The 15344-nt window shown below is 42.3% G+C and overlaps 1 protein-coding gene across 1 annotated transcript in view; it reads right to left on the reverse strand.

Annotated features, from left to right (window-relative positions):
• LOC115302863 (protein farnesyltransferase subunit beta) overlaps positions 1–14170 on the reverse strand; it is a 64831-nt gene extending 50661 nt beyond the window's left edge. The window contains exon 1 of the mRNA XM_029952848.1: positions 13940–14170. Within this exon, the coding sequence (XP_029808708.1) occupies positions 13940–14083 (144 nt within the window). The 5' untranslated portion in view covers positions 14084–14170. The remainder of the gene's footprint in view (positions 1–13939) is intronic.
• Positions 14171–15344: the final 1174 nt, after the last annotated feature.

The raw sequence follows: 15344 nt of genomic DNA on the forward strand, positions 1-15344 counted from the left end.
CACAAATGCCCATTGGTTGTAGTTGTTTGGTGTCAATTTGTACTTCACGTACTATAAGACTAGATTCAGGGACTCTGCAGGATGACAGGCTCAGGACAGAGAATGCTCTGTACCAGGCTGGCATTAAAATCAACTTCTGAAGTAAACCATCCATGTATCCAAGCTAATGGCAGTTCTGGAGTTTGGCGCACTGGCACCAGTTACTGAGGGAGCAGACAAGGTATTTTGATCGAGAGATTGATGCTTGCCTGCTCCATGACGCTGTTTAGGTGTTCACTTAACTAGCCATTCACAAATACAAAATTAATTTCTGCCAAGTGTCATACTTCTTATTGTCAGATCGAACTGTTTAAATACAGACTGAGCAGTATTAGAATTCCCTAAGGGATTTACAAGAACATTGACCACTGAAATACCAAAGAAACAGCACATCTGGTCATTGGTCTTATGTCACACAAAGGACTCCACAGTCCCATAACATGAAGGATCTCAGAAAGTCAGGTCACAAAAAAAAAATAAAATAAAATAAAAGGAGATCGCCTGTTTCCTCTGAAGACCTACCACAGCGCAGTCCTACAGTTCAGCTTCTGTAAAGAAAGGGCCAGCAGTGCAGGAGTGGACTGGTTGACAAGATACAGGCTCTCCTTCACCGGCATCCCTGTTCTTTGTAGTGAGGCATGTCCTCATTGAGATTTCAAGGTACATAATAATGTCCTCTCTGGGAATTTCAAAATGCATTCTTTATTTCCCAATCACCCACGCATTAGAGCATCTAGTCCCTTGACATGTGTGCAAGAATTATTTGTGACGATGAGGGGAGCGCTGATGTGAGCCGTCTAAGACGGCAGCCAGTCTCAAATTATTTACACTTGGTTTTAGGATATACTTTGGTATTTGCCTCTGAACATGAGTTTGAGGGATAATCTGGCTAAGAGTTTATGATACTTCAAAAAACAGAAGTCACAGGGCACCTGGGTGGCTCAGTTGAGTGTCTGGCTTTGGCTCAGGTCATGATCCCACAGTTCGTGGGTTTGAGCCCCGTGTCAGGCTCTGTGCTGACAGCTAGCTCAGAGCCTGGAGCCTGCTTCAGATTCTGTGTCTCCTCTCTCTCTCTGGCCCTCCCCTGCTCATGCTGTCTCTCTCTCTCTCTCAAAAATAAATAAAATGTTTAAAAATCAAAAACAAAAAAAAACTTTAAAAAATAAAAAAGAAGTCACTGTGAGAATCTGACTCAAGAGGAAAAAGGAATTTGTCCCAATTCTTGACTATTCCTTTCTGAGACACTCACACAGGACCAACATGGACCAGACTAAAACACAGACTGCATTACTCAATTATGCCTTCCTTAGCTGTAAGCTGAAAGGGACAGAAAAGTATATGAAAAACATGCGTGATTAAGATCATAAAGATTTGCTACATTATAGCTAAGTGAATCGATGAGTTCTCAATGAAACAAAACCAAGTGGGAGGAAAACTCACTTCCTTTACCCCAGTACAAATGCACACGACTCAGTAATACTCCAGGGTGAATGGATGAGCCCATCACTTCCTTAGCATTGTGACACTGAGATTCCTAGGAAGAAAAAAGTTCAGCCAAGAGACCCACCTTCAGCTCCCCCTCGGACAACACAGCAGCCAAGTACTAGATGAGGAAAATGGAGGTTTATTGCTAAACTCGGATACCTGACAGACATAAAGCAGAGAGAGCTTAAAATATTCCCAACACAGTGTCATTTCTCTTTGGATTTCCTAATCACTCTGCTGCAGAATGAACAAGAGATATTCCAATGCAGGTAGTAATGAACTCATGTGTGAAAATCTAAGTTATGCGTTCTAATAAATACCTGAGCGTTACAGGTCAGCTGTTCATAAAAATGGACAAATAACAATTCCCTTTATCTTCTCTTAAGACTTGGCATATTTTTCTAATGGTTTCATTGAGATATAATTCACATATCATTCAATTCATCCACTTAAAGTGTATCATTCAGTGGCTTTTACTTTTCATTCACACTCAGAGTTGTGCATCTATCACCACAATCAATTTTAGAACATTTTCACTACCCGAGAAAGAAATCTCGCACCCGTGAGCAGTCACCCCCAACTCTCCCCCCTCCTCAGCCCCTGTCAACCACTCATCTACTTTCTATCCTTATGGACTTGTCTATTCTGGATATTTCACATAAATATAATCACATAATATATAGTCCTTTGGGACAGTCTTCTTTGACTTAGCATTCATGTTGTGTCATGGACCATAACTTCATTTCTTTTTAGTGCCAAGTAAAATTCCATTTTATGGATATATCACATTTAGTTTATCTATCATTCATCAGCTGATGGGCATTTGAGTTGTTCCCACATTGGGATTAGTACAAATAAAGTCACCATGAACATTCTTATACAAGTTTTTGGATGGACATGTTTTCATTTCTACTTAGATACAGGCATAGACCTGACGAGTGGAATGGCTGGATCATATGGTAACTCGATGTTTAACTCTTTGAGGGGCTGTTAGACTGTTTTCTTTTCTTTTAAGTTTATTTATTAATTTTGACACAAAGAGAGAGTGAGAGAGAGAGCACACCAGTGAGAGAGGAACGGGGGGCGGGGGTGTGTGGAGGAGAGAATCCCAAGCAGGTTCCACAATGTTAGCACAGAGCCCAATGTGGGGCTCGAATTCACAAACTGTGAGATCATGACCGGAGCCAGAGTCAAGAGCTCTCCCTTAACTGACTGAGCCACCCGGGAGCCCCTTGACTGTTTTCCAAAGCAGTCCTACCATTTTCCATTTCCACGCATAATGTATGAGCATTCTAATCTCTTCACATCCTCACCAACACATGTTGCTCTGTGTGGGTTTGATTATACCCATCCTAGTGGCTGTGAAGCAATATTTCACTGATTGCAATTCTCTGATAGCTAATGATGTTGAGTATCTTTCTATGGGCTTAATTGTCATTTGTATATTTTCTTTAGAAAAATGTCTATTCAGATACTTCATTCTCTTTTTTTTAATTGTTGTCCTTTTATTACTGAATTGTAATACTTCCTTATATATTCTAGACACAGTACCTTACCAAATACATGATTACAAAAATGTACTCCCATTCTATGTGTTGTCTTTAGGAACTGGTACATCTTAGAAAAGGATCACTAGAGCTCACAGTATGGTTTCTAGAGTACAACTTTAAAGTTTATTTATTTTTTTGAGAGACAGAGATAGCCCAAGTAGGGTAGGGGCAGAGAGAGAGGAAGACACAGAATCTGAAGCAGACTCCAAGCACTGAGCTGTCAGCACAGAGCCCAACACAGGGCTCAAACTCACAAACCCCTGAGATCATGACCTGAGCTGAAGTTGGACGCTTAGCCGACACCCAGGCACCCCTAGAATACAACTTTAAAAATAATGCTTAGCAAAATTAGCCTGCAAATTTTTTCACAAATAGTAACGAATTAATATAGAAATTAAAAAGAATTCATCTGAGGGAGGGGGCACCTGGGTGGCTCAGTCGGTCATGCATCCAACTCTTGATTTCAGCTTAGGTCTTAACATCACGATTATGAGATCAAGACACGTATTAGCTCCATGCTGGGCGTGGAGCCTGCTTAAAAAAGAACTCATCTGAGGAAGAGAAAATCAAAGTAATCTCCAAAACATGCAACATCCTTTTTTGCCTTCCCTTCTCCCTCTCCTGCCAAGTGTTATATAAAATCTGAGTAAATTTGTTACTGAGAAGATGTAAGCATTCTTTGCTCTGATTCGTGTAGCAGAAGGAAAGCAGATAAGCTACTTGTACACAAAGGCATTACCATAGCCAGCCTGAGACTGCTATCCTTGGAAAGGCCAGCTTGAAAGGTTGACCCGTGGCCGGGGTCTGGAAACCTGAATTTGGAGCGGGTCCCCCCTATTCCCAGAACTGATGAGTGGCTCACTGTACCGAAACTGCATACACAATCTTGTTTATGCTGAACAGTTATGCTACTTTCTTTCTGCGAGCCTGGAAGGTTGAGACGTGCTGGGCAGAAGGTATGTATGTGACCAAACCCCAGTAAGAACCCTGAGCCCCAAGTGTCTAACAAGGTTCTCTGGGAGACAACACTTTGCACGTGTTGTTACAATTTGATGCGGAGAAATGAAGCACATCCAGTGTGACTCCACTGGGAGATGACTCTTGGCAGCTTGTGTCTGGTTTCCTGCAGACTTTACCCTGTGAGTCTTTCACTTGCTGATTTTGCTTTGTAGGCTTTTGTTGTCATAAATCAGAACCATGAGGACAACTACTGAATTCTCTGAATCCCTGTAATGAATCAACTAGGGGTAGTCTTGGGGACCCTGAACATATTAGGAGATTTAGAAATTTAGCCTTTGGGATAGAATTAAGGGAAGAAGTCCTAAGAACTGGTCAATATCTATAACTAAATTCCTTTTAAAATTTTTATCAAAATCCTCACTTTAAAATAGGAGAAATGACATTAACTATTTTTAAAAAGTTACCTCAGTCATGAAAACTCTGGATATATAGTTCTCAAATCAGAATTTAAAAAAAAATCAGCTTCAATACCTCATAGGGATGCAAAAGAATGCCCACTTTCCCTGAACTCTCCCCTTTATCTTGGATTTCCACATTTTCCTTTCCATCCCAAAGGAACACACTATTCTATTCTAGTCAGTCTCTCCTGTCAGTATGAGAAGAACTCCAATAGGCAAGGCAGTTACCGATGGGGACAACACAAAGGCTGATTAACAGCCCCATAACAACAGATAACTTTTTATTTTGCATAAATAGCAAAGGGCCCATAGGTTCATTTCCCTTGGGCACAGGGCACACAGTTCCTGACCATATTAATGAAAGTGATGTGCCCCTTTGGGGAGGAGGATGACAGCCTAAAGCATGTGATCTGTTTCAGAAACACTGCTATAGGAAATGTTACAAGAAACGTCACCAGGATGAGTCACCAGAAGAGTTAGTCCTAAGGATTGGCTCTTCAAAATTCCTAAATAGCCTGGAAAAGAAATCACTTTGACTAGTTCAAATCATACACACACATGTGGCTTATGAACAAGTAATAAATTGTATCATTTATCTTGAATGTATCATAGATAAGCTGCTATATAACGATTGCCACTTCAGATAGCTGTGAAATTAGGTGATTAACTAGTTGTTACTTAACCTTCTAATTTCTGTATAAGTCTAATTACATGAAACAGAAGTTGGTGTTTTGATTTTTTACTTTGCTTTTCTGTTTGGAGTGTCATTGTAACTACTGTATTGTAAATGATGGAAAATAATTGCATATGTTAAAAAAATATGAAACTTTATAAACTAAAAAAATAAAATTTAAAAAAAAATCATACACACACAAACACAGAAAGAATCTTGAGGGGGCTACCCAGGTGGCTCGGTCAGTCGGTTGAGCTCTGACTCTTGATTTTGGCTCATATCCAGCCCCATTGTCAGTGCAGAGCCCACTTGGGATTCTCTCTCTCTCTTCCTTTCTCCCTGCCCCTCCCCTGCTTGCTCTCCCTCAAACATAAATAAATAGAGGAGTGATGGTCATGGAGGAAGGTACTTGTGGGGAAGAGCACTGGGTGTTATATGCAAACCAGTTTGACAATAAATTATATATGAAGTTAAAAAAAATAAATAAACTTTAAAATAAAATAAAACAAAATAAAATAAATCCTTTAATAATCTATATGAAAGACAGATTAGGTGGAGAGTAAACAGATGCTGTCAACTGTTCTGTATATTTAATACTTTTATAATAAAATGTTGGATGAAATTATTAAGAATCAAAACAAAACAAAAGAAAACACTTAATGCCCAAATTTCACCATGACTACTTTAGGCGTAAGATTTTTGAAAGATAAACACATTTGCAGACATATACACAATGCATCCATATCCTAAGAGGCCTCAACTTTTGTACTTCTGTGGCCACCTTGGCCTCACCCCATTTTAGCAAGACACCTACCAAATCGGTGGAGCCAGAATCCCCCATCTTTTGTTTTCTTTTTTTTTAATTTTCAAGTTAGTTAACATACAGTGTAGTCCTGACTTCAGGAGTAGAACCCGGTGATTCATCTCTTATGAATTCCCCATCCTTAATATCTGGTCATCCTCAGTATCTGACTGGGTTCCTCATCCTCTACTGTCCCCACGTGATGTCTGATACCTTGGCCTGCCTCTAGGGGGCATCCTGTTCAAATGGGTTAGCCAGAATTCCTCCCTTTTTCCTCAGGAGTCCTCTTAGTAAATTTCCATCCACCAATCCCTCCACCTTGCTCCTTGACTATAAACTCTCACTTTCCCCTGTATTCAGAATTGAGCCCAATCTTTCTCTCCTACTGTAAATGTCACCATAGTAATAAAGTCTTGAATAAAGACTTCCTTTAACAAATGTCATAAGTAATTTTTCTCCTAATAATACCACCTATTGGGGTGCCTGGGTGGCTCAGTTGGTTAAGTGTTGGACTCTTGATTCCAGCTCAGGTCCTGATCTTAGAATTTGTGAGATCGAGTTCCACATCAGGCTCTGTTGGGCTCTGCACTGACAGTGCAGAGCCTGCTTGGGATTCTCTCCGCACCCCCCACCCCCTATGTTTCTCTGTCCCTCCCACACTCACATGCACATGCACTCTCTCAAAATAAATAAACATTTTATAAAAACAAACAAACAGAAAACAATACCACCCACATCCACCGGCAAAGTGACTAAAGTTGAAAGAACCAACAGCATCAATTGCTGGAAAGTTGTAGAGCAACCAGTGCTCTTATACAATGCGGGGGAGGGTATAAAATGTACAACCACTCTGGAAAAGGCCAGAAGTTTCTTATAAAACTCAGCATACACCCACCGCATGATGCAACAATTCCACTTTTAGGTCTTTCCTCAAGAGAAATGAAAATATATGCTCACAAAAAGACTTCTACAAGAATGTAGCATTTCTAGCAGCTAATATCCAAAATCCAGAAATAGCTCAGTTGTCCAAGGAGAGGGGCATACATCTTAAAAATCAATAACAGTGTTAAAAAAGAAAACCACAGGCCCCAAATAAAGTCACTTATGCTAGGCCACGTCACCAAACTGGGGCTTAATATCTAACCTAACTGCACTTTCAACCTCTCTGAGACATGCAATCTTAACCAGTCAAGAATTTTCTGGTCAGTGCCAATAAGGTAACTTGTCACATGGGCCCTCTCCTTGGACATGGCCATGAAAAGCGTGACTATCCAAAATAAACCTTTTTCCCATGTCTGATTTCTTTGTTCTACCTTCAAAAACTTCTCCCTTTCTGTAGCCCTTTGGAGTCCCTTTCTACTTGCTAGAATAGATGCTTCCCAATTAATGAATCGTTTAAGAAAGCCAATTAGATCTTCAAATTTATTCAGCCGAATTGTGTGGTTTTTTTTAATGTTTTATTTATTTGAGAGAGAGACAGTGTGAACAAGGGGAGGGCCAGAGACAGAAGACCCAGAATCTGAAGACAGTCTCCAGGCTCTGAGCTGTTAGCACAGCTCAAACCCATGAACCATGAGATCATGACCTGAGCCAAAGTCAGACACTCAACTGACTGAGCCACCCAGGCGCCCCTGAATTGTGGTTTTTAACGGATTAGGTGGCAGCACTGGGATCCAAAGAAAATCCTCTGATGGCATGCAGAGACAATGACAAGCACAGGTGTGGGGCCCTGCAAACCCTTTAGAGTTCAGGGTCTTTCTCACCATTCCTGAGGGCTGCTGGCAAGCTCCTCTCCAGGGAGCACCCCGTCCAAATGGCTGTCCAGTCTAGGGTTACTGGTCAGTCTAGCCCTAGTCCTTAGCCCTTGGTTCAATCTGCAGTTTCACGTCGGAATCCTTTCCCTAGTTCCAGTCCACAGTCTCCATTGATGGAGTCTGCTGGCTTAATCCAGCCTGGAAAGTCCTGGTGGTGTGCACAGGGCTGCTATTAGGCAATCTGCAGTAACTTCTAAACCCCATGAACTCACACTAAGTCCCAACTGTAAACCCTTTTAAAGATCATTTTTAAATTTTTTTAATTTTTTATTTTTTATTTTTGAGAGACAGAGAGAGGCAGCGTGAGCAGGGGAGGGTCAGAGAGAGAGAGGGAGACACAGACTCTGAAGCAGGCTCCAGGCTCTGAGCTAGTTGTCAGCACAGAGCCCGACACGAGGCTCGAACCCACGAACCGTGAGATCATGACCTGAGCCAAACCGACTGAGCCACCCAGGCACCCCTAAAGATCATTTTAAAAAGTATACAGTAATTAAGTTGTAGTGATCACAGATATACACCAATTTGACACACTGTAAAAGAATTCTAATGTTACACAATTGAGTAGTTGTAACTTGGGAAAAATATTCTTACTCATATTGAAAAGGGACTTATCTCAAAAAGCTGAAAATGTGGTCTGGAAAAATACAATGGTTGATCAAAAATGTGGCTCTAGCAAGATAAAAATACTAAGGGCAAAGATGTATGTGAGGATTTCAGAGAAAAACTTTTATAAATAAAGAGGAAAAACAGTATTTCTAAACTAGTGTGATATTACAAAGTATGTGATTCTAAATAGGTACACATACCTAAATTTAAAGTGTAAATTTTGCAAGTAGGCATTTGATTTGTTCACCTACATACTTAAAAGTACCCATATTTTCAGAATGCCTCAGTGGCTCAGTCGGTTAAGCGTCCAACTTCAGCTCAGATCATGATCCTTTGGTTCGTGAGTTCAAGCCCTGCATCAGGCTCTGTGCTGACAGCTCAGAGCCTGGAGCCTGGTTCAGATTCTCTGTCCCCCTCTCTTTCCCTGCCCCTCCTCCACGTGTACTCTTTCTCTCTCTCTCAAAAAAAAAAAAGTAAATAAACATTAAAAAAAAATTTTTAAGTATACATATTTTCAAGTTGACCAAAAACTTTTTTTTTGGCCTTTTTAATAGGAAAAATGGAAGAAATTTGATATTCGGAATTGCCTTACAGTTGAGCAACACAGTACATGCTGAATTTCAATAAAGCAAAACTGATTCACCCCAGCTAGCCTACTAGACCACATAACCAAGCAGAGCTCCAGTTCCTTCTATCAAAGGCACAAAAAACAAACAAGCTTGATCACATTTAGTGACTTGTTTCATCCCCATTTCATAATCTTTCAGATTATGACTTGAAACAAGTCAACAGTAGGTGTCCAGGATTCATTCCTGGACCCTTGAGGTTCCTGCCGTCAGGATCTGCAGTGGCACAAGGCTCAACCCTTGAAGCCAGCTCCTCAGCCTGTCTCTGCACCCCTCTCCACCACCCACCCCCACTTCCACTGGCCTCACCCACCCAGCTGATCTAATTTCCTACCACAGCCAACCTGCCCCCTCCATTACCCATAAAGTGGGGTCTTCCTCCTAACAACTCCTCTGACAGGAATGGCTGTCCCCCAACTCCATATTTTACAACCCAACATTCTCCATGAAGTTGTCCTTACCCCCTCCTCAGCCCACAACATCCTGGCTTCCACTCCCCAAGCCCTTGTGCAATGCAGTCATAACTCCGCACTTACATGCTCTTGTAAATTATTTTGTGGTTATTTCAGGTATATAATTTTTCTAACAGAAAACAGTTTTGAGGGCAGGAACTAAAACCGATAGTCCTTCCAGATACCCTTCACAGTTGGTTATTCCTTGACCGAATGCTGTCGGATGACCTCATGCCATTTCAAGTGGAGGAGGCTTTTGTCCCTGCTCAAGGACAAACTAAAAGAAAAACAGGGTGGTGTCTTCTGTAAACAACTGTTTCTGGCAAACGTACTACCTCTGGGACTGTGCCAGTAATAACCTATGGCCTGAATCACGGAGCATTTGCAATGGGGTGATTGCGGATAACACACAAAAAAGAAGACAAACATATCTTGCTTTCTAGAGTTGCAAAAGGTTCTCCGTCCACCCAACCCATCAGTGAAACAGTTTGTCAAAGTAGAAATCTTTAAAAATATCCAGGGCACCTGGGTGGCTCAGTTGGTTAAGCGTCCAACTTCAGCTCAGGTCATGATTTCACGGTTCGTGGTTTGAGCCCCGCTTCAGGCTCTGTGCTGACAGCTAGCTCACAGCCTGGAGCCGGTCTTTGGATTCTGTGTCTCCCTCTCTCTCTGACCCTCCCCTGCTCATGCTGTCTCTCTCTCTCTCAAAAATAAATTTAAAAAACATTAAAAAAAAATAAAGTTTAAAATACCCAGAACTTGCCCACTCCTCATTACATCTACTACCACAGCCCTGAGCTGGGCTGCTGTCACCCATCACCTGGAGTACGGCAATAGCCTAACTGGTTTCCCCCTACCTACCCCCACCTCCTCCCAATCTCCTCTCAACAGTGACCTACACGGGCCTCTAAAAATACTGGTCAGATCAAGTCAAAACTCTCAGATCATACAGATCAGCCTGACTCCTGGCAGGAAACAGATGGCACATTCAAAGTGGGTGATTTAAGGAGAGTTTATGAAGGAACTAGTTGCAAAAGTGTGGGCAGGTGTAGGGAAACCACAGGAGAGGGCAGTACTCTGGGCCAGGCAAACAGGGATACTCGATCCCCTCCCACGCCTGGAAGTGTGGAGAGAAAGAGTGAAGAGGGCACCAGAGAGCTCCAATGGAAGGTGCCTGATGAGAATTGTGAGTGCCTCCAGTCCAGAGACCCTGCAGACCGTGCAATCCTGAAGAAAAGGAGTAAGTATGCTGACCTCACTCTCCCTCGCTCTCATTCCCTATCAATACACCCCATGGCCATAAGGCAAGGGAACCTGTCCACGCAGGGTCACCTGTTGGGGCACATCTGCAGACAGGGCAGAAAAGGATAGAGTGGATCTGGGGAGGTAGACAGAAAACTACCCAGTCAAATGGCTTCCCTTCTCAATAAAGGTATTCGAAAGTATACTTACAATGGTCTGTAAGACCCTATATGATCTGACCTCATCTCCTATCCTCCTGTTTACTAAAATCTCTCCTCACAGTGGCTCTCCACTCACCCAGCACTAGGGAGACCCGAGGTCCTTTATACTTACTGCTTTCTCCACCCAGAATGCTTTTTCCCCAGACACACACAGCTTACTCCCTCACTTACTTCAGGTCTCAGTGCAAGTTGCAAGCACATCATCAGAGGTTTTGTCTTACCTCCTTATATAAGACCTCTCCTGCTCTTACCCACCCTTTCCTGGCATACTCCATCTCTCTTATCCTGCTTTCACTTTCTCCACTTCTATATAAATTAGATTGATTGATTGATTGATTGATTGATTTTCCCCCCATTTTGTTGACTGCCTCCCTGGCCTAGAACAAAGTTTCATAAAAGCATCAACTTGGCCTCTTTTGAGTTCTTGGCAGTTCTTGGCACACATAAGACACTCCAGTAGTTGCTGAACAAATAAAAATGTAAATGAATAGAACCGAAGAATCCATAGCTAAGAGCTCCTTAATCTGTTTATAGATTTAAATTTCTATAATCAAATTGTTGTTGAACCTACAATTAAGTCTCCTGATAATCAGATAGGAAATGGGAGACAAGCATTTGTTCTTATTGGCAATGGCATAAAACTGAACCCTATCAGTAAATCCCTATGAATAAATGGATGGAACCAAAAGAATAACAGCAGTATCTTCTGTAGACAACTCCTCCTAACAAGGTTTCTTATGAAAATATATCATCATTAACCTATCAAACTAGTACTTCTCTAAGCCTCAGTTTTCTTGTCTGGGAAATGGAAAAGAACTGAATGATACAATGTATGGAGAGCATTTAGCACAGAACTGGGACCCAGTAAATGGACACTACTGATTATGTAGTGTTGGCACTGAGGTAACCATTGGTATGAGATACTATAGCATCTTCCTACTCTCTGAACTGTTTATTCCAGACTTTTAAAATGTGAGCTGGAAGAATGACATGGAAAAGACATGTAGGATGCTAACCTAAAACACAGTAGAGCCTAAATTTGAAAGACAGCATATTATAACCATGTTCTACATCAGAACTTAGCTTCCACACTTGGCCCAAGCCTTGGCTGATCCTTTAGTAGCCCAGAATCTTGCTGCATCCATTTAAAAAAATGTTATATTTATTCATTTTTGAGAGAGAGAGAGAGAGAGAGAGAGAGAGCGAGCATGAGTGGGGAAGGAGCAAAGAGAGACACACAGAACTCGAAGCAGGCTTCAGGCTCCAAGCTGTCAGCGTAGAGCCTGATGCAGGGCTCGAACTAATGAGCTGTGAGATCATGACTTGAGCTTAAGTAGGACGCTAAACTGACTGAACCACCCAGACACCCCTTGCTGCATCCATTTTTGCAACACTTATTATGTCTAGACATTTAAAATATAAGTGCTAGTGTTTCTTGGCAGGAACTAAGCAGGGGCACTTCACTGAAGGAAAAAAAAAAGCAGTACAGGAAAAAGAGAGCAGATCAGTGAAACTCCTGATAGTTTTCCTGTTTTTGACTTGCCCCTTAAAACGTAAAAGTCTCTGTTCTGGTCTTTAAACTAACAGACCAGCTTCTGATTCCCATTTTTCCACTAATATTCTATCTATATCCTTATGTCCTGGGTCAATTCAGTTAACTACATCCAAAGGAACCTAAGAGTCTTATGTCACATGCAAAGGAAAAAGTTTGACCTGAATAAATTCTACAGTCCATCACTTAGGAACACGGCAAAGATCCTGTAGGTTTTCCCAATGGTGGGAGATTTCTTTGGGATCTTTTACAAAAGGTTTTTGTAGAAAGACACATTGGTGGGCTAACTAAGCTGGGGGGGAAGGAGGTAGATTCAAAAGGTAAGGGTTTCCTTTCAATCTTAAAACCCAGGTAGCATAAATTTCCAGTTATAATATTCTTTCTGCTACCATGTGTGTAATTGTGTATTCAAGTCCTTGTTCTTTTATTTTTAACTTATAATTATATTTATAGCCATAAATATACAATATGATAACTATCACTACGAATTTTGTCTAAATACAGGATTCCAAATTCAGGTATGAAAGTCAAACCTGGAGACTGATCTTAATAAGAGATCTTATTTTAGAAAGCAGTCTGATGCTTATTTGGTAGTGCTAAAAAGAACCATCTCAACAACTTCTAGTGACAGGTAAGCATTTCCACAAGAACTTGGGAACAATTCCAATTGCAGAAAGAAAAGGAAAACAAAACTAGAGTTCACTACCCATTCCCCAAATACTTTTCAAAGTGATAGGTTTGAGGCCTCAATGAATGAAGGATACGTCGTCTAATTTTTATCATTTTAATTAGCGCTTTCCAAATAGTATTGTTTTCCTGGCTGTTTTCCTCAACCAGGCTGTGCCGTGCTCGTGGTCAGGAACGGTTTTATTTCTTAGTATTTCCAGCGTTTAACATTGTGTCCAATACTTTGCTGATGCTCAAATTACTGAATGACTTAATAACATGCCCACCCACGAGGTAGGCCCTACTGGATCTGGCCCTGTGTGTCAGAAATTAAACAGATCATGGAACGGCATGACCGCAGTCTGGCCGCTTCTCTTCCTCTCTAGGTCCCAAAATTACAAGCAAGGTGACGAAAGTGCACTATCCATCCGAGAACCTCCCAATGTCCCAGCCGAATGAAACAAGCTGCCTAACCCGCCCGGGCTGCTTCAGTCCTCCAAGGCACAGAACACTATTCTCTCCGCTTCCTCAAGCAGAGAGGACCTAGGTACTGTTCTCTCCTATAAACCCAACTCTGAGGACGACCCCTGCCCAACCTGACCCCACAAGCGCTCCATTCCCAAGCCCAAGATCGGGCGCCCAGAACTGCCAGAGCTTCCCAGAGGGGAGGTGCCGCGGTGCACTGTGGGAGTAGTAGTTCCCCGGTGAGTTCCGCACCCCGACGGCCTTGCGGACCGGACTCTCGCTCCCAGAAGCCCCCGCGCGGGCGCCTCGCTCAAGCCGGCCACCTCACCTGTTCTATGGACGTGACTGTTTCCACCGAGTCGTCCTGCAACCGCTCCCGCGCGTGCTCCGGCCTCAGACTGTACAACGGCTCTGACCACACAGGTGAGGAAGATGGAGGGCAATAGTAGGTGAAGGAACTCGGAGAAGCCATGATCAGGAGAGCAGCGGGCGGTGTATAGGACTCCCTTCGTCAAAGAACGACGCGCATTGAAACTCCAGCGGGCTAAGGCGCTACGGAGAGCGGATAGAGTCAAAAAGTCTTTGAACGCGAATTTCTCTCTCTCCACCCACCTACACATCTTCTGGGAGCGAGTTATTGGGATGCTGCCGCCCCCCATTGGGCAGAGTTGCTGCTGCAGGAGCGCGAAAGGAAGAGAGGAAGTGTCTGTCCATCTGGATTTCATTTCAGAGAGATGGTGTAGGACGCCTCGGTTTGTTACGCAAATTAACCCATGCACGCAGGCACACTTCAACATTGTGCTAATTGCCACTTCATTGTAATGGCAATATTTCGCAGTTTCGAGTGCCCAAAAACCATGAGTGTAACTATAAAAACACTTGACAGCTCTCCAGACTCAGACACTCTATCACTTACAGAATTCTGGACACCTTGGGGTGCATGACAGCCGCCCAGGAGAAGCAGGCGACTTCTCAACATGCGAATTGCTTTCTCTTTACTCAGTGATGGAGGGAAGGGGGGCGTTGTAGTTGTTTCCTATCCCCCGGGGAGTTACAATGCGTTAGCAGGAAGTAAAGTGCGGTACAAGGAACAAGTATACGTGAAAGAACAAAGGAAATATTCAGTAGTTTTGGGGGGGAGCACTTACTATCTGTCAAACACTGTGCTAGGCCCAATACAAAAGTGAACAAAACAAGGCCCTGGCCCTTGGGAACCTCACAGTCTAGTGGAATAGACAGCAATAATGAACACAATGTATGAAGACTTGTGATAAAGGTTATGAAAGAAAATAACAGGGTCTACAAGAGAGAGGAAAGTAGGAGGGGACTAATTAGATTGGGTGGCCAGGCCAAGCCTCTCTGAGGTCTGAGACCTGAAAGATGACAAGGAGCCATCCACATGAACCATATGAGCTCCACTAGAGGAAGAAACAAGTTTGAGAGAACATTGCCACAAATATACGTGTGTATATTTATTAAATCTGATCATTTAATCTGAAGGTGTTCAGAATAAAATTCTTATTGAGTGGGGTTAATCATACATACCTCCATAAAAATGTTAAAAGTTGTGATTTTAGGAAAATCCTATTTTGAACAAGGAGTAGAAGAGAGTCTCTTTAAGGGCCCACATCAAAAGGACTGCATCCAAATTATATATATTTTTTTTTAATGTTTTTATTTTTGAGAGAGAGAGAGAGAGACAGCGTGAGCAGGGGAGGGTCATAGAGAGAAGG

This window comes from Suricata suricatta, chromosome 9, assembly GCF_006229205.1.
Source record: "Suricata suricatta isolate VVHF042 chromosome 9, meerkat_22Aug2017_6uvM2_HiC, whole genome shotgun sequence".
NCBI classification, from domain to species: domain Eukaryota; kingdom Metazoa; phylum Chordata; class Mammalia; order Carnivora; family Herpestidae; genus Suricata; species Suricata suricatta.